The 19891-nt window shown below is 37.0% G+C and overlaps 1 protein-coding gene across 2 annotated transcripts in view; it reads left to right on the forward strand.

Moving 5' to 3' along the window:
* The first annotated feature begins 3733 nt into the window (after positions 1-3733).
* LOC108679061 (serine/threonine-protein kinase OSR1) overlaps positions 3734-19891 on the forward strand; it is a 44043-nt gene continuing 27885 nt past the window's right edge. Inside the window, exon 1 of one of the 2 annotated variants that reach the window (XM_047883326.1) lies at positions 3734-3855. In XM_047883326.1, the coding sequence (XP_047739282.1) occupies positions 3749-3855 (107 nt within the window). In that variant the 5' untranslated portion in view covers positions 3734-3748. Of the gene's footprint in view, positions 3856-7589; positions 7652-19891 lie in introns of those variants that run through there. The other variant, XM_047883328.1, reaches the window with a different exon arrangement.

Consider the following 19891-nt stretch of genomic DNA (forward strand, 5'->3'; position numbering starts at 1 on the left):
TATCAAGAACTATATAATGGTTTATTTGCACCTAAGTTAAGAGCAATTTTATTTTGTTTAGCTTTATTTTTATTTTGAATTCATTGCATTTCGCTGTTTGGTTATGCATTCATTAATATTGCACGTTCCTTGTAATTAATAATTTGCATCCAACAATTACTGAAAAATTTTCAGCCTCGACCGCGTTGTTTGTTATTATATATCCGCTTCGTAGTTTACTCTGACTCTCATAATTCGACTGTTGATAACTTTTTTTATATTTTACTCATTAATAGCGTGATGAGTTCAAATGAAAACGTCTGCCGAGTGTCGATTATTAATTATTTGTTTGAAAAGTACTGGCTACAACTGGCTTCAGAAATCAATCGCTGTTTATCGCCCCAGCTGAATACATTATCCAGAAAAATAATAATGTGATTTCTATAAGTTTTAAGGCTCCTGAGACCTGCATCGTGATGAGGCATTTCGGTATCACAATTTCCTAGTATTGCAGGATGATGTTAGTATGATAGTATGGCATTGGTGAATGCAAAGTCTACGATCGGAACAGCCTGTCAAATTATTTCTCTTAATCAAAACGTTAATTTCCATTTTAGATGTTCCTGCTCCCGTGAAATTGATGGCAACGATTTCATTATGGCGGGACTCTATAATGAATTGATTGACGTTGATCGTACGAATAATAATTAATTTTTGTTACTTGTTTGTTACCATGCTAATTATTGAGCTGCTAAACATTCCTTTCTACCAAAGATTCCAGTCATTATTATTGTTGTGAAATGCTTCTTTTATACGATTGTTTTTCTTTTTAATTATTCGTTTTTGTATACCATAAGCCTAAGTCTATGTTGACGTTAATTTTATAACTTTATTATAGCCAATAAGCAAATCAAATAAGAGTCAAATGACATGACGTATTATCTGATAATTCTGTTTCAGTTTCTTCTTGCTTACTGAGGTATACTAACTGATTTATAATTACTACCAGATAATGAGGGTCTTATCTTTTTTTGACGCTTTGCTCTCTGATCTCACAGTACCCACGTTGCCAGTCATGTGTCTTTCTATGATGTTTACCTCTACTTGAGCTGGAGTGGTTTGTTACGTTATATTTTTAGCTTGATGTTGTAACTTGGGTTTTGCTTGAGGGGATAAAGTCATGAAACGAATACGTACCAGAAAATTTTTCGTTTCAAAAATATAAAGTAAATGAGACAGTCGATCAAGATCTTAAGTACCTAGTTATGTTAGTGGCTCTTCAATTAAACATGTTTAGAATTTCCATTCAATGAAAGCGTGTGGCTTTGTTGTGTGTCGTATCATTACATAGAAAATATTGGTATAATGTGCACCATTTTATGTATCCTCGAGACACATTCAACTAATTTTTGAAATATCTTGTAAAAAACATCCAGCGGTGAAATTTTGTTTGATGGACAAGTCTGTGAAACTTTTTCGAATATTGTATACAATATTTCCTACAATTAAAATTTCCGAATAAATTTGACACTCTCACTCTGCGCATTAAATTTCATTTAAAACACAAGGATGTAATTTTCACACTTAGCACCCCTGGTATCTTGATGGTCATAGAAAAAATCGTTATCTCGATGTGCCACTTGATATTTTCACTGCGGAAAAATCTGTACTTAATGCCTAAATATCTAGCCAGCCAGAATACGTTCCACGTTAACTCTTGATGTAAGTTTGGTTTGCACGTCTTCTTGAATCACAATTGCACCACAAATGTATTTGGAACAAACGAGCGGAAGTGAGTTACACACGTCAGCTCTTCAATCCCAGAAGGCAACGGGTTTCATCATCAGTTATTATTGCCGTTGCAGTTATGCGTGTACAAGAATTTACGCTACTTTAGAGTGAGCATTTCCTTGACATTTTTAGCTTGAATAAAAATTTTTAGTTGTAGAAAAATTTACATCCAAGGAGCCATTAAAAGTAAGTTTCAATAATTTAAAAAAAGTTAGTGTCCCCAAGCTAAGCAAGGAACAAATAATGGTTACTTATTCTGTATCTAAATCTCTTTCTTTTCACCAGTAAAAATGATGACTTCGTATTTCATCACTATCCTGAATGCAGTTTATGAACAGTATGGTGTCTTACTGTATTTCATGGAAAATACCGTAAGTGTACAAAAATTTATGGGAAAAAGTTTGATACGTGTTCATATTCCGGCGAAAGCAATGTCTCCGGGTTCCTGCTTCCGCGCCGTAGTGAAGTTTTCGCAGACCTTAATAAAACTCTCCATAGCTTGTCAATGGCAGTGGCATAAGACTACCTGTTCTGTAGGACTGTAGCAAAAAACGCTACATATGTGTGTTCTTATATACTTTCTTTACCGGGATCCTTCAAATTTGCTTCCACGCTTCGGCGACTGCTATCGCGTGTACTGGAATACGCTTGAGATTGTCATACAAATATGTATACTGATATAAATGTTCACTTGGACAATGAATACCAGTTACAGGCACAGTAATACACAAAGCAAGGCTGCAGTGTAAAGAGCATCGAATGCTGCAAGTTAAAGAGTAACATCATTAACAGAATTCTTAATTACTGCTTGGAAGACTCATTGTGTCCCAGTAGTTGGGAAAATCTTTCGCAAGATCTTTAAAACAAGTGTTTGCTTATGTGCATTTTCAACAATAGATCTACTCAACGAGATTGGAATAATGATCACATGCTCATTCCACTGGTGAAGATTTCATATTTATTTTATTATACCTCTTTTTTTTGTCAGTCTTACTGTAGCCGTGATGCGAGCAAGAGCTTATTTCAACAACACGAAATTTCCAGATTATGCCCATTTCCTGCATAAGTATCCAGATTTTGGCCACAACCATCTCTGTTGATGTGTTAATATAGACAGTAAAGAAATCGACATTGTAGTCACTCTTCAATGTATTATACCATGGGGGAATGGAAATAGGTTATATTTGTACGTGCATCGCCCTGGTTGCTGGCATATCGAAAGTTCGAGAGTTAAAAATATTATGCGATTCATTGTTCGTACAAGTGGAAGTTTTATGGGTTAGGAAAAACCTTATTTGTTAATCAAATTATCTACAAATTAAACTGCATTTTGGACTGCTTAGAGCATCTTTGGGAAATTGATTTCGTCTTGCTTGCCATGAGTTCTTCGAAATCGGTATTTTTGTGCAGATGAAGTCGATTAATTTACGATTTATTTATTGATCCCGAAATTTTTCGATAAAATCATTGTTACTTGAAAATCAATGCAAATAAAGACCAGTTATCCTAAATACATGTTTTTGAATCTGTGTGCATTGGTGCAATAAGAAAGTCTTCGTCAGTTTGTGAAGGTGATGAATGCATTTTCTCGTTCCCTAAATGAAGGGGATACTAGGTGCGGTCAATTAAAGATCCGGGAATTCCTGATGTTCTTAGTTGGTTGTGAGTTTTGGAGTCTGGGTAAAGGCTTTGTTTGATCTGTGACTAGGCTTCTTGGATGAAGGTTGCGCTATCAAGCGACTGCAATTTAAAGCTCTGAACCGCAAGAAGTTTAGAAGAGTCTTCTCCGTGAAAGTGAGGTGCAGGGTCCTTGCTTTGGTGTTGCACAGAAAGAAATAGTAGTTTTTTACGCCTGGCATTATCTTGGGTAAACCTCCATTTCTAAGCGTCCTAAGTGATTTTGTTGTGTTGACGCTCTGTATTCTAAAAAAGTTAATGAGAAGATAAAGTTGTTTATAAGTTAATATAAAAAATTAACATGACGGATGTGCCCCAGTACAACAAACGATTAAGCATCAAAAGACGAGGGAAGAACAAGGATTTTGGCGGTAAATCAGTTCGTGTTCTGCTGAGGACCCCAACTCAGTGAGTACAGAGATCAATCAGATCATATCACCTAAATTGATTTGGATGTATGGATCAGAACTTAGGCAGGGTATTATGGAGAATTATTTAAGTTAAATTTGAATTATAAACTTATTCAAAACGCTTCATTACAGCCACGAGTCTGTCGGGAGATTGTGAGATCGAGTTTAAGGTTATGACCCAATCCGGAATATATGGGGGGGGCATGTTGCCATCATATAACTTTTCCAGCATTAGACTAGCAGTTATAAATTCATATAGGCATGGAATAAAAAAACTTAGGCCCACATCCGTATTCCACGGGTGTAGCGTTTTAACACAGCGCTTGCGTTTTACTCTTGCTGCAACTTATTAACCCCATTTCTAATAGGCTCTCGTACTTATCTTTATTGTCAATAAAGAAAACATTTTGATAGCGGCATGAAATTAAAAACTACCTGGCGCGTGTTGTACCCCACTTGTCATGTCACCGCACCCATTAGTGAGAACTAGCACAGTTTGCGAACCACTGGCATTAAGTACCTTAGTGCTTGAACCTTGGTACTTTAGTTGGTTCAAATAATGGCCAAGAGAAAGGTGGACATTTTCTTTAGAACTGTCCCTCCTACCTGGATACCTCTCTCCTGCTACTTGCTTGGTATTTCTTTGAGAATTTACTTCATTGTCTTGAGTAACATCTATATCGATTCGTCGCATGCAAGGTACTTTCAGACGAAGGCTACAATTCCATTGCCTACGTTTTTCTCACACAGATAAGGGTTATGGTTTCCTCAGATAACAGTTTATATAAGATAAGATACACAGATAGGCTTTTCCATGTGCTTTATTAAGAGTTTTGCTAAATGCTCGTGGTTATTCAGCGTTCTTGACGTGATATATTTTCACAAGTTAGTGCTATAGCGTAACATAGGGCAGCGAGCACACTGCGGGTCATGGGCCCATAGCGGGTTTCTCGCTAAGTATGGCAGATATTGGTCCGGTCGACAGGTTCACTGGGATGTAGTGTACGGATTTACGTTTTGCTAAGTGTTTGCGTTATTAAGTTATTTGTGAATAACTGTTTTAGCCCAGATATAATTTTTTTGTGGCTAAATAAAACTGTTTTCGATTACTGTAGATGAAGCTTTTGAAATTACTGTGAATTATATTTTGAAAGTAATATTTATAGGGATAATTTTGAGATCAAGTTTAGACTATTTGCTTTTAAAATAAAATGTTGATACGATATAAATTGAAATGATACCTAGTGGGGCAACGGGCCCACGCGTGTCACGGGGCGAAGCGCCCATGGTGAAGTCTTGTGTTAGTTATACAATACATCATTAGATTTGTCTCAATGACCTTTTCAAAACTATGACTAGCTTTTTGAATTACAAATTATACTTCATATTGCATGATTTTTTATTTGCCGCCTCAAGGCAGCATGTTTAGTTTCTAGTTATGCGTATTTATTTATGCCATGGGCATATTTCTTCAGTGCCGACATTTCTATTCTATTTCTATGACTCCTTATCGAGTTATTGACTCTTGCCTTACCAAAAGTTGATTTCAGTCAACACCAATAAGCCAAAAGTTTATGAGTTTTTATGGTGTTGGCTGAAATCACGATTAGGTACGAATTCTCTGCACATAATATCTGTATTACGGACGAAACTGGAACGAAATTTTTTTCTGATCAACTAAATATATTTTTTCTAGTCAAGGATAAATTTTTTCATGTCAAGGACGAATTTTTTATCGCAAGGATATATATTTTTATATCAATTTTCTTCACGTCAGTGATAGATTTTTAAACCAAGATTATATTTTTTTCAAGTTAAGGATATGATTTTTTGAGTTGTTAATTAATAAATGAACGAATGTCATATTTTTTATTACATTTTCTTATTTGTTACTGTAAAGTGTTGTTTTATCGTTTTTAAACGAAAAATATGCAATTGTTGTAAAGGGACCAAGGGTGGGTGCCTTACCCCAAGCCCATGGGCCCATTGCCCCAGGGGTGGGGCAATGCGCCTATTTTGACACTTTACAAAATAGTGTTTCATTAAAAATTGAATAACTCTATAGGCGTCTAATTCACATCATACATTCCTCATTAGTTGTACCTTTAAACAAAACAAAGAACCACCTCGCATCAATTAAAACTTCATCAAAAATTTAGTTTGAAAAAAGGGGGGGGGGCGCTGCCCCATGTTGCCCTAATACCGGCTAGTGTCTCTGATTTTATGCCTGAATATTTCGCTTCCTGAATACTTCGTCGAAGTTTTAGACTATTAAAAAATTTCCTGCTACACAAAAGAAAAAATCATTTATGTTTTCCAATGAACAGTTCTGAGAATTCCAAGAAAGTCCAATACAACATAGTTACCAGACACCGACATGTGCACTTTTTAGAGGCATCCTGCTACGGATGTATAAGCTTATGATCTTTCTTTTTCGTCGCAAAAATTGTAATTACGCGATTGTTAGAATTTTTAGATTGGTTGATAATGATTGTCATATAATTAAATATTTTCAGGTTCATAATCTTTTTCACAGTCTCTATCGTAGTGATAGTTACCAAGTAGGCCTATCACAAGCCACATTAGCCACTATCGAGCAGTTAGCAGCAAGACGTGAGACGAGCACTAAGTGACAGTTGAAGTGGAGTGTAATAACTCGATTTATTTGAGGTCCTCCCAAATTTGTTGTGTGACGGTTGTGGATGTCTTTAGTACAATTCTCGTGTTGTGGGTCACCTAGAATGAATTATGAAAATACACTGATTCTACCAGTCACATCATATAAATCGAAATAGCTAATCTTGTACGACGATAAATTGCTTGAGGAAACTAGATAAACAGAGCAAGGTCGTTCAGGAGATATGAACAGAGTTCGCCGAAAGGAAGTGACTAACGAATGCCGTGAGATTTTTGTCTTTTTATTCGATGATTGACTTCATTTTTGGATGATACAATAGTTTCATTGCAACGTAGCTTTAGGTTTTGTGGCAGCAAATTTATATTGTTTTCGGTTTTACTTTGATGACATTTGCGTGCAAAAATTACCTTATGCTATGCAGTCATTTTTTGTCCATACATAGTTCTTACCTATCTTCTGCCCGTGAATTAATTCCAATCATGTTTCGCGGCGGATAAATCACCGGATTCTATGGAGAAGTTATTTGTCTTCAAATGATAATGGATCTTGTTAAACCACCTTCGCTGTTATGTAATAGGAATAAAATACTGCTAGTTAAGTTGATCACATAATTTGATTATTTGACCGTAATGACTGTTCAATAATTGAGTCGTCATCTATCGGGTGAAATATATCTTATCGCTGTGAGAACATTGGGACTAATATCAGATATTAAGTATTCCGTCATGAAATAATTCTGACTTTCTAACCTGATTTTCCAATATTTGAATTGCATTTCTGTGTTGAATGCTCTGGTGTGTGTTGAACATTTGACGACATTATCACGTAACTGCTACAGGATCTTGTGATTCTAATGAACTTGGCTGTAATTTTCTACATTGTAACGAAAATCGCAATCAGCATTTTTTTTAGTTTCTAGTCGGTGTTAAAAATTTCTGTACTCTCTTTCTTAGAAAATAAAGCTTAAACTAAAAATATGTTTTTATTCCAATCACGGTGGTTACGATGTATTATTTTACATTTTTATCACATCACAGGATGCAACAATATGTCGACCTTTCAATTCAATAATTTGTGCATCGTTCGGTATTCAATTTCATAAATTTAATAACTTCAAGTACGAGTCAACCAGCTCAATCACAGCGATGGTCAAGCAGTAAGTATTAAAGTGACTAAAAGTTTAACTAACACTTGAGGTCTGTATTTTACGAATATTACACCTGCAATTTACTTTTATTCAGAGCCGAAATACACATGAATCAGGAAACTAAATCACTCCTATATAGACTTATCTTAAACTGCAATTTCTGTTCTTATTCAAAGCTAGATGATCATCCTGGGTATTTTATGTTTGTATTAAACAATTCTAATCTGCTGTTTTCTTAATTTTATATAAAATAATGGTTCAACATTTTTTTACCTGTCATAAGGGATTTGTTATCACTTTCAAGCAACCAAGCCATAAAAATATATTTCGAATTTTCGAATTTATTGCTATTAATTTAAGTTCACTCCACGATTAAAGGCGTTTCAAATTCATATCTGGTACAACTATTGTAGTCACTTCTGAAATAAAATCTAAAGATAATTTTCAATCACACGTTTATCGAGAAAGCCAAATCTAACCTAACAAGTCGGTCGCAATCTTTTCTCTTTACTGCTGCAGGCATATAAGGCCTGTATATACTGATTGCAAGTGTATTGCAACGACTCCTGGGATGACATTTTGCTGTGTTCTGTCCATTTATTTATTGAATTATATTCTTATATTATGTTCTGTTTATTTATTGAATTATGTTACATATTTCATCAACTATATTTAATTTCATTTTTATGTAGGGACACTCAGACAAAGCTCAATTAAACAAAATTAAAATAATTTCAAGGCGCTAAACTTCGTGTTTAAATCCTCAATCAGTGAGCAACTAGTAATGTTGGAATGGTCATCCAGGTAAATTAGGCAGTGTTGAACATAATATATAAGGCAGTGTGGAAGAATATAATTAGCTCAACGGTTTCATGTCAAATTAAGCAATTAAGAAATGTGAGTAAATTGGGAAATCTTGTTTTGGGCCTTTAACCATTTAGATTCGTTATCCATTTTCTAATGTATCGACGCATTTAAAACTTCTTAGAAGTGCGTCCAACAGGCCAAATCATAGCCCAAATCAAACCAGGAGTCTGGAGCCGAATTCTGGAAGTATGATGAATAATAAGTTATCTTGTTTACCAACCTCTACCTCACCTCAGCTTATCCCACCCAATCTATAATTACCATAGCAACATTTACAGGTTGACTAACCAACACGAATTCATGCATCAAATTTGTAGGATTCAGTCCTGCAATTATGACAATTCAAATTAGAAAAATAAGCCAAAATCATAATTTAAATTTGTGGTTAAAACCACGTTCATTGATACTAATGGCGACTTCCAACCTTCAGATCGTCGAAATTTTTAACGCTTCAGCTGAAGCGTGTGCTTTGTCAATCATATGTTTTGAAAGGTCGCCTAAAATAATTATAGTTTATAATAATAGCGATTTCAGCGTTCACTAGGCCGTTAGCCTGTCGCCGATTCTTAAGATTACAGAACATTCACAGCTTGTTGCGGTCTCGATCACGCAACTCACTGACTGCTTCAATTCGGCTGTGCCTAACCGCCCGGCCTCCTTGCCGATTCTGTCCAGAAACCTTCACAGAGCTGGGATTGAACCCGCACCTCTCTGCTCCACTCCTGGGACTCTGAACTGTAACCACTGGGCCACTCTGCCCAGTGGTCAGCAGTTTTATATGTAATTCGGTTACCGCTATACTTACGGACATATACCGCACTTCTGCCAACAAGGGCATTGTTGTCGGTTCTCGTGCTCACCGGTGAGTTCGTATTTCTGACAACTGAGTCTCTGTGGTTTACATCTCTGCTAGCAGATGCGTCGTGGTGCGAACCTCCTCTACCCGGTAAATTATGGCTTATGCTTCTTTTAGCCAGTTAATTGCAGTTAATATTTCAGCCAGCTGGCGCTTTCAGGTTAAAACCTCATTAGCTAGTGCATGGTGGCTTTTTCATTCGCCAACTGAGAAATTATAGCTCCTACAACTGACGCTTTCTGGTTCACACCTTCGCCAGTCTGTGTATTTTGGCTCGCAACTTCGCAATTAACTGCATTCTGGACAACAATCAGGCTGGTAGGTGTTTCTGACACCACAAGTCTTCAACCCAATTCTAAAACAATCCAGTTTATTTTGGTTCATACATGTGCCAGCCAGTGCATTGTGGTCCATACTTCCACTAATGTTTAAACTTTTCCAGCACGGGCATTACAGCACATGCCTACAACAGCCGGGACATTGAAACTCAAACCCTCACCAGCCGGTGCTATTGGGTTCATACCTCATTGACTTGTGCATGGCTATCCACCAACATAGAAACTGTAGCTCATACCACCACCAACTGCATGGTAATTAAGATTCACACTTCTTCATTTTCAGTAGTACTGATTTTGAAGATTCTGGCAGAGTACTGAAGATTCGGTACCCTGCCTGCCGGGGCACCGTGCGCCATACATCTGTCAGCATATGCATTATTCCTCTTACAACCATGCACGAGGTTGATATGTTAAAGCGCCATTCAAGGACAGCGGCCTTGGGTGGTTTTGGCTTTTACCTGATTTTCAGTTGAATAAATAATGAAATAACGAATCTATGCTAGAATCAATTTCAAATGTTTTGGATGAAAAATATTAAGATTAGGGTTTGTAGGTTCGAATATATGTATTTATTCAATCACAATTGCAACCTCAAAACATTGAAGCCTTTGGACTCGTGCAGCCGGTTTCAGACCTCGAAAAGTTTCGATTTGAAATGCTCTATTGCTGCCTCATTGGCTGGAGGGAACCATTTTGCTGAGTCATCGGCCTTCGAGGCTATTTTTGGATTATGTGAAGCGACCGAAACTCTATAAAGCGACAATTACGCAGCTTTCCGAAAAGAAGAATTTGGATATTGATAGAGTGTGACGACGTAATGGCTTCGTGTATCAATTGCAGGCCCATCTGATGAATTGCATCTCATTTTCAAAGTATATTCGTTCCACTGAGCCATTGACGTTAGCACTATATCACGCGTTGTTTTTAACTCGTGTACTTAATTGTTTATACGGCGTTAATAGCTTTTTATTCCTTTTTGTTAAGCCTAACGAACAAGAATGTCAAGAAAAATATTCGTTTGTCTGGAAGTCAGCCCATGTTTTTTGCGTCGCTCGTTCGGCTGCCCCGGCTGTCGTTTTCTCTCTCTTTTTCTTTTTTTTGGTTTTTGCCGCCACATCCCAGCTCGAAGGCGCCAGTGCGTGTATGCGAACGTGCGTTTGTGAACTAACGCAAAGGTGCACCAAAATGTTGCATTTATATATATATATTTTCTAGAGTGAAAACTAAACAATATTAAGTCAAACCAAGTTAATGATGGTGCTCTATATCTTTCCGGTTTAATGCATTGGAAAAAAATTGCACCTAGATTCAATGTAGTTTTCGTCGTTCCTGAATGCCTATAACCTTTCTGAAAAGTGCCAATTGCGTAGGCGCTCAACTCGATAAGCCAGCGCATAAATGTCAGTTGTAAATTATGAAAATTGTATGTACTTGCTAATACGCCGAACTTAATTTTGGCTTCGCTGTGTTAAATTTGTCACGACGCAGCCACAAGAAATAAAAGAAATTATTAGAAACGTTACCTGCCCAAACGGGGAAAATCTTGTATTTTGCCAATGAGCTGCAGCGAACCACATTAATTATACATTCCAGATGACCAGCAGGGCTAAGAGGCCTGCATTTCAGATGGTCAAGCGCTTTCTACTGCTCGGGAAACCAGCCAAGATCATTCCGATGTATGCCTTTCAAATGACATTGCCCTCTCAGCCATAATGTTATTGTCACTACTTGATAATCACCAGGTTAATCGATTTCTTTCACATTTAGACCAAATGTCTTTCGCAAATATTTGTATGTAAGATGAATATGAATGTAATATGAATATTCACAAGCTCAAAAAGACCAGTCTTTCTTCTCGAGACGAAGAAAACTTGTCGTTTTTAGTGCATTTGCTCATTTATGGAAAGAAGACACTATTGTGCTCGTCATGTCCGTCCGTCTGTCCGTCCGTGACTTCGTGTTTTCGTCGACGAGAAAATGTGCGCTCTGTCACTTAGTGCAGTGAGTACTGAAATATATTTTTTATCACTTGGTTTGATTGGTTCGATGACTTGGTTCGATGGCATACCGCATCCTATATGCTCGTGGTTATCTCTATTTGACGTTGGGTTCATGGGGTCGACTAATGTCAGGTGCCGACGCAGCGATGCAGTCGTGGCAAGAGAATGTTGTTATAGTAATGTCAATTTGAGCCTCATTTCGCGCAAACAACGTTTGATAATTCACTAGCATACAGTAGTAATAAACATAGTCAACAAGACCATTGCCATCTGAGATGACAACTTGAAATTTTACCATACTCAACCAAAAGGTTTATTTCAGTTTTTAGTTCACCCACGAGTGATTGTTTGTCATCACTTACACTTATGTTCAAACTGATGCCTGTTGCTTAGTTAACGTACAGTTTACATGGTAACGAAAATGAAAAAGGGAATTTATTTCTGAATTAATTTAATTACACTTTTTTAGGTAATCAAACCTCGACTACAATATTTTCGAGTTTATTTGAGCCATTTTCCAGATTATAGGTCGAATTTGTATATTTGATTGTTAGTATAAATAAGTTTATAAATTTAATGCTATGAGTGAGTCTGTTATCTCTTATTAAATTTCTTCTTGAAGCAATTTCCAGTTTATTGGATTTGAAATTTCTAACTATTTTTTAACGAGCTGATCTCAAAGAAATATTCTCATCGTAAAAGCAGTAAACACAATATCGGAATGCATTTTACCTGAGTTCAGGTGCATTGACCTGGAATTTAGGCGCCGGATGTTCTCGAACGAGCCACATATTTATTATAGACCTGGAGCCATTAGAGAGGCCTGTGCTGCGGTCACAGCCCTGGAGACAAGAAAGTGTGGCGCCAGATTCTATTTATAAAACGACCGTTTAAATTAATGTCATCGACTGGTTGCAGTTCAATTCTAATTAATGGCTGGCTGTTTATAAACTATGATTACCTGAAGCTTGATGGTTTTTGTTTTCATTTATTTTTAAAAATGAGCATTCAAACGCGATTCGTGATCAGATAACTTGCAAGAAAACTTTACTGCACGAGTCAGGTATTTGAAACCCTTCGTGTTGAGATCATTATGATGTACGTAATGTTGAATGGATAGGAATACATACCTGCGTTATGAGTCACCGAGTGAAGCCAGCCTCACCTTACAATCTTCAGAACTGTAGCCTAGTTAGCTAATTAGCTTTTCAGTGTGCTGCCTCCGTACCTTCCTTCCATGCAAGGCCTTCATGCACAGTGCATACGCGCACGCAGTGGATGAGTCATTTTTTGAATGAGTCATCAATTCCGGTCGTCTGTGTACGGCTGACTACGAACACGCACACTACGCCTACAGATGCGCAATATCTACGAATACACACAATGCCTATACATGAGGGCAATATATGCACGTACACAATGCCTGTACACTGTACATAAGGGCAATATCTACTCACGCACACAATGCCTATACATGAACGAAAAGTCTACACACGTACACAATGCCTACACATTAGCGCAATACCTATGCGCATGCACAACGCCTACACATGTACGCTATGTCTAGTCGCGCACACAAGGCACATGTGTTGTCAGGAAGAATGCTTATGTATAGAGATGCTCTGAAGACTCGGGTGAACTCAATTCTTGTGTTGGAGCGATCGCGTTACGCGTTCGACTTGGCGAGCTCTCTCCGGAAAACTGAATGAATGTGATACTTCGATTTACGCGAAGCAATCCGACTTTTCTAATACATACTGAATTTATCGTTGATCAGATTGCGAAGTGAAAGTGAAAAGGAAAGTTGCTCCAGGGCTGGAATGGTGATTTTATAACTGTTTTTTAGATCTCCGAATTCATGAAAAATTCGGTCTCGTAGTTCTTCCTCCATGAATGGTGAAATTTATTTGGCGCAGGAGAATTGATGGATGATTCAACCATGTGTTACGTTGAGATTGTGTCGAACACCATACGGAAAAGAGTGCAAATTTCAAGGAAAATTTGGAAGTAAACCAGAAATGTGGGAAAATCGAAGTGCATTGGAAGCGAATGAAAATTTAATCTGCATAAATCGCGATGAGTACGAAAGAGGCGTGATATTATTAGCATTGCTTCGCTTCTGCTGTTCAACGCGCACTTTAATGACCTCTAAGAATATTTAGCGTCGTGTTTACTTGTGTGATAGAATTGTATCGTACATACACAACGGCCGGTAAAACGTCCGACTATGATGGAGATATGCAAGTGTTGCCTGCGTGTATTGAAAGTTTACGAGTGTAAAGATGGTATTGACGGTATATTGGTATTGGTGTAAAGACGGTATATTGGTACAAGGTTGATGAGAAGTTGATGGTTTCACGAATAATTTCTGTGGAATGTTGATTCTTATATTTTCGTTGATATAATTTTCGTGGGTCAGTGACCAATTAGGTCCAAAAATAACAGAATAATCTTGAAGAAAAACTACAGAAATATTACTAAAATTTTCATTTCAGATTAGTCTAATGAGATAATTGTAGATTTTCAGAAATAAAAACATTTGACAATGAAATGAACTTTAATTGATTTAGTTCAGTTGATTTTATTTACTTGCCACTCATTATATTTTTGTTCCAAAGTTATCGGAACATAATCGCTCTAAATGTTAGAATTACTATCATTTTATTTCTAATATTATGATAAGGGTGACTGACTGGCGTCAGTAACAGGTCAAAACTAGTCTTATTAATTGAATAACTTTGAGAGTTCTCCATTCAACTTTGTCGTGTTGTCAGAGCGAATGCGTGCATGGTTAACCAATTTTCCTAAATGAACAACAAAAATTAAACTAAATCGAGCAATACTTTCACTCGAATTTAATGCATGTCAGGAAATAACTCAAAGTTGCATCACTAGTTAAATCATTGACGTCCACTTCAACATATAGCGTGGACTAACACCATTTTATCGCCACTAAAAAATTCTAAATCTTCCCTCACACGCGATAAGAGTAAAGAGCATTGCTTGCTTGACCTCCGACGAGAGATAAAGAGAGATGTTCAGAAGCGTAGAAAAGTTACTTGAACTGTTTATTTAAAAATATATTTTAAAACAAGCGGTTTGTCAGTAAAAATTGTGTTTGTAGGATGAAAAATTTAATCATTCATTTGAATTAGTTTTAGGTTTACTAGTGTGGATATGTAATACTCATCGGAGTTATTCATTAGCTCTGCGCATACATAGTGTCGCTTTCATCGACACTGCGCAAGTATAAGAACTATGGTGTTGTGCAGGTGCTTGATCGAGTGTGAGTTGAATTAAAAACTAGATATTTTCATGAATTGAAGATGGATAGTTCGACCTACATTACGGCCGTGCAGGGCTGAACATCCCCTGAACTCTATAGCCAAACCTGAATAACCTTGATCAGCACCTCATGAAAACAAGTGCAAGAAGAAATGGTTTACTATCTGGTGTAGATAAAATTAAAAAAAGTGTAATGCCCACTCGAGTAAAGTTTAGAGTCTTGGTGGCTATAGACTGGCTATACTTCCCTCTGCAGTGTTGCATAGATATTACTAACCTTAACTCTCCATTATACTAACCTTAACTCTGTTGATTAGCATTTCTTTCGTACCAACATCCACCACATGAATACAGACATCCTGTGATCGCGTACAGTACGAATTGGCTTAGTTGAATCGAGAACGTGTTGGTTTTATGCCGCCATGCAATGATACCTGACATGCGCCTGTTCATCGCACTGACTTGATGAATGATGCAGTCGCTCTCATTGAATCGACATCGTATGAGCCTCCTTGCAATAGAGACGTTGGACGTGTTTTGAGTTCTTTCCCGTCCAAAGACGCTTTTGTCTTGCAATGCCGCTATGTTCTCCTAAATCGCTCTGACCGATGCGTGGTTTCTGATTCATTCTGTGAACTGTCGGCATTTGGGGCACTGTACTCACTGCACTCGTACAAGTACTGGGGCACTGTACTTGTATGTTTTCAGTGTAACTGTGAAAGGTTTGCTCATATGTGCAGTAAGCGTGATAACTCCATGAAGGTGGAATTATGTTATGTTGCAATGTTATTCATGGAAAAACTTCTGTGTACGCGTTAATTTTTTATTAATAATTCGAACTTATAATTATTTTATTTAGTGCAGTGCACTCATGTTATGTTTACATGTATTATTTTGCTGCAATACAAACGACACATTTTACGTTGTTATCGCCAAAATAGATTTTACTTTGGTCCTGTAATATGGTTATACATTTGTAAACTTTCAGATTCATTTCTAAAAATAATCTTTACGCCTTTGTTTGATAAACTTTTATTCAACGGGAAAATATCCACAAAGTCTTCCCCGCAACGTCAGACGTCAATAATAAATCAGGTAAACAAAAGTGATCAGTTAACCTCATCCAATCCACTCACTTGTATCTTCACATTTATTTGAAACAGTATTAGTTTTTAATTATATTTGTTCTCCATTTTTGATGTCTTTTTGACGATTTCGAAATAATTGACGTCTATGATAACAATAATAACGGGTCTTGATTACTTATCGTGAATTTAAATGTGCATGAAAATCTTCATGATATACTGACAGCTTCACTATAAGACTTAACTCGCCAGATGAGACAATAAGCAGAACTTTTCATAAGAATTTACTTTTACTATCTTTTCTAAGAATAATTCATTTGCATTGTTAATTGTTTCTTTCAGAACATCCAGACAATAATTTAAAACGGTACTTTCAAGAGTTTTGGTTGATTGCGAAATTGCAGCTATTTAGTCGTGCTTGCTTGCATATATTTTGTCGAAGAAGCAGCAAGGTTATGTTGATAGCGCTGGTGACCTCGCATGTGCGTATCGCTAGTACACACTCCAAACACGCAGCACTCAGGCCGGCACACATCTCATGCATTCACTACACCCATTCAAAAAATCACACACATATCCCTTACAACCATCAAAAATCCCAGACGTAACATCGTCACACCACATCAATAAACCATGTCGGTGTGCGTCTCATCTATATAATTTCTTTGTCTTAAAAATTGTTATTTTAAATTTGTTTGTTTATTTCTTTTATTTCTTATTAGTAAGTGTCATAAATTCTTTTGCGTGAACCTGCTTGATTGCTGTGTTTATTATGCCAGTCGCGTCTTATCTTTCAGTGATAGCGATGTGAGCTCCTGCCTCATTTCCTGCGCTTCCATGCAGTTCATCATGATGAATCTGTCGATTCGTTGCATCATTCACTTACTTATTCAGATCCTCATTAACTCAGTGACTTCCGCAATAATGTAATTGCTCATTTTCAATCTTATTCAATGGCTTTTCCACTAATTTTTTTCTAGCATGGTTAATATCGGAAAAAGTAATCCACTTAGCGATAGTGTGTACCAACAGCGAAGCTATAAGTAAGAAGTTGAAAAAGTTAGTGAATGTCGTTTGTATCCAACAAAAAATCCATTGAAAATAAAAATCAACGATGAACATTTTTTTAGGATTTTTAGTCTATTTCTGAATGATTTCAGAGCGCTCAATTATCAAGAGCTAATTGAGTTACAGTTCTACCATAACATTCATGTCCCATCTCAAAAAAACAACAAACTGGTTTCGCAGTGAGCAGTGTAGCTGTCTAAATGTTTGTGCAAGCTGCTCTAAAATTCGTCTTAGCAATGAAATATTATTTCTTTTGCTTGGATTGTTTTTCTAGCGTTGTCTGCCAATAAAGTTTTATCGGGAAGTCTATCTCTCAATAACAAGTCTTGTCGGTATTCAAATTTATATGGGTAGCTGCTATTTTTTTAAATTGCGGGTTTTTAAAAAATGTAACTTTTAAGACAAACTTCATTCTCGAAGTAATTTTATCTATAGAAAATTTCCAAGTTTTCATCAAATTTAAGCCTTTATTTCAAAAAATTTTCGCTACTCTGCAAAGAAAGTTTTCTTGGTCATAATTTCGCATTCTGTTCAAAGTCGCCATGTGTGCGATCCATCGTTGCATCCTGCATTGTGACGTACCATTGCACTCTAGGTCGAGGACGTTTAAATTTGTACAGTTTTTGTCCAGCGTCTGTGCGAGGTCTCTCTGCCAGCAGAACGAGGAAGTCATCCGCCGTGGCATCTCAAAATTATCGTCCTCAGTTGCGCTGCCGTTTTCATTCAGCCTAAGAGTCGATCTAAAGTGGGTAACGCTCATGGCTAAAGATGATACATGTATTTTTGGTCTTACAGACAAAGAAATAGCAGTAGTACTTGATAAATTGTAAGATTGTAGTGGTCACGATTGAATACACTTTCACAACATGATACTGAATAGCGTCCGAAGCATTGCATTCATCCATGAAATATTTTTCCGCGAAAATGTGCACAAATTTACCTTTTCAAAAGGGTAGTGCGGACCCGCAAAGTTCAAATATCCATCCTCGTATACCCTGCAAACTTATATCTTCATTACCCTAAGCGAGGTAAATATCTTCATGCATGACGATAAGCAAAGCAGTTGAGTAGAGTAACCGTACAGCCACTCAAGGGTTTCTTCGAAGCATTCCAAACCGAATACGAAGCTCATACGATCGGTTGTTTACTTCAGTACATTGGATATTGTTATATAGATTCGTTTGCTATGATACCCTCAGCCTCATAGAAGTGTTATCGGCAAGTCTAAATCGAAATCTATTTTAGATTATTCATATTTAGCGGTATTATTGTTGAAAGAAAATAATTTTTCTATCTTCTCTGCTGTCATAACGTAAAATTCCCAATGAGCTGTAGACCTCTTACAACTCATGTGCTCACTTAAGAAGTAATTATTTTCTGTTCTACATCTAAGAACTGAATTACAGCGTAACGTTGCAGACAGAATCATAGTAGAAGAGTATTGCGAAAGTGTTAATTGTTCCTTTTTAGTATGCATTGAAAAGTATTAACGGTTCCGTCTTATAGCTACTATGGTCTTGGCACATGCTCAACATTCGTAACTCTTCACGAATGATTTAGATGGTTTCAATATTAATTTAGATTCTTGACTCCGGCTCATTTTAATCTGTTCATTCAAACATTGCAAATCGCAGTCTTACTCCTTTTTTAGGCTCCTTTCGCAACAGTTGAGCGTGGGTTGTGACGAACAAGGAAGTTGCTTCAGGATATGTGCTCCAGCTTAGCCTTCTACTGTCCAAAATAATGAATCAATTTCTTGATGGATTTATTTACCGAACTGATGTTTTAAAACTAATTTTAAATTCGGCGCAAAATGGATTAATTATATTCACACTCGATCAGCTGTCCTATAGGGACAGCAAATTTGTGCCTTTCCGATAAGAAAACTAAACTTATCTCACGTCTGTTGCAGGTGAACAATTCGTTCGAGTTCAGTTTCCGATCTCATTAGCGTCATGAGTGTAGGTATTGTTCATCATGATTAGGTCATGATAATTTGCGTCCAAGCTGTCACCATGAATCAATTGATTAATTCACTTCCTAGTCACAATTGCAAACTTCATAGCCAGATATGGTCTAATCTTCAACGCCGACGCTTCTATTTTTAAGTTTACTCGCAGTATTCGCGCTTATCTCCGCGGGATGCAAAAACAGCGTTTCCGGCATTTCTTGTGGACGATCGATGTGCGACATTGAGGCGAAACGGATTTGGAATTTTTCAAGCCCAGTTTTCGACTTCTTTCTTAAGTACTGTAAGAGAGTAATGCTACTAGCACGCAATTCTTGGTGCGTCTCTTTAAAAAATTAGTAATTCATTGCAACGAACTCATTACATTTTTTATACTAATTTGTCCGTGAATTTATCGCAAATACTCAGCATCAGACTGAATTTTTACCCTATCAAATGAACCACAAAATGCTAGACAGTGGTCACATTATCTTCAGTCTCAACAACACAATGGACGTACATTCTATAATATGGTATAATTATCATCATAGCCGGTAGACAAGTCCACTTGCAACGACGATGTACCGGTAGGAACGGTAAAAATTTAAATATTGATATGCAACGCACGTTGATATATCCTCGCCTGCTACTCGAACAACTTATGTGTACATTGACTTATGCAACCCCCACGAAGCATAGAAGCTCTGCCTTGAACAGGATAAAGCCAGACACCATGGGATGAAACTCCGTCTCTGGTTGGTGTAAATGCAATTTCCAACTTCCTTGTAAAAATATTTTCGTT

This window comes from Hyalella azteca, unplaced genomic scaffold (assembly GCF_000764305.2).
Source record: "Hyalella azteca isolate HAZT.00-mixed unplaced genomic scaffold, Hazt_2.0.2 contig12615, whole genome shotgun sequence".
NCBI lineage: Eukaryota > Metazoa > Arthropoda > Malacostraca > Amphipoda > Hyalellidae > Hyalella > Hyalella azteca.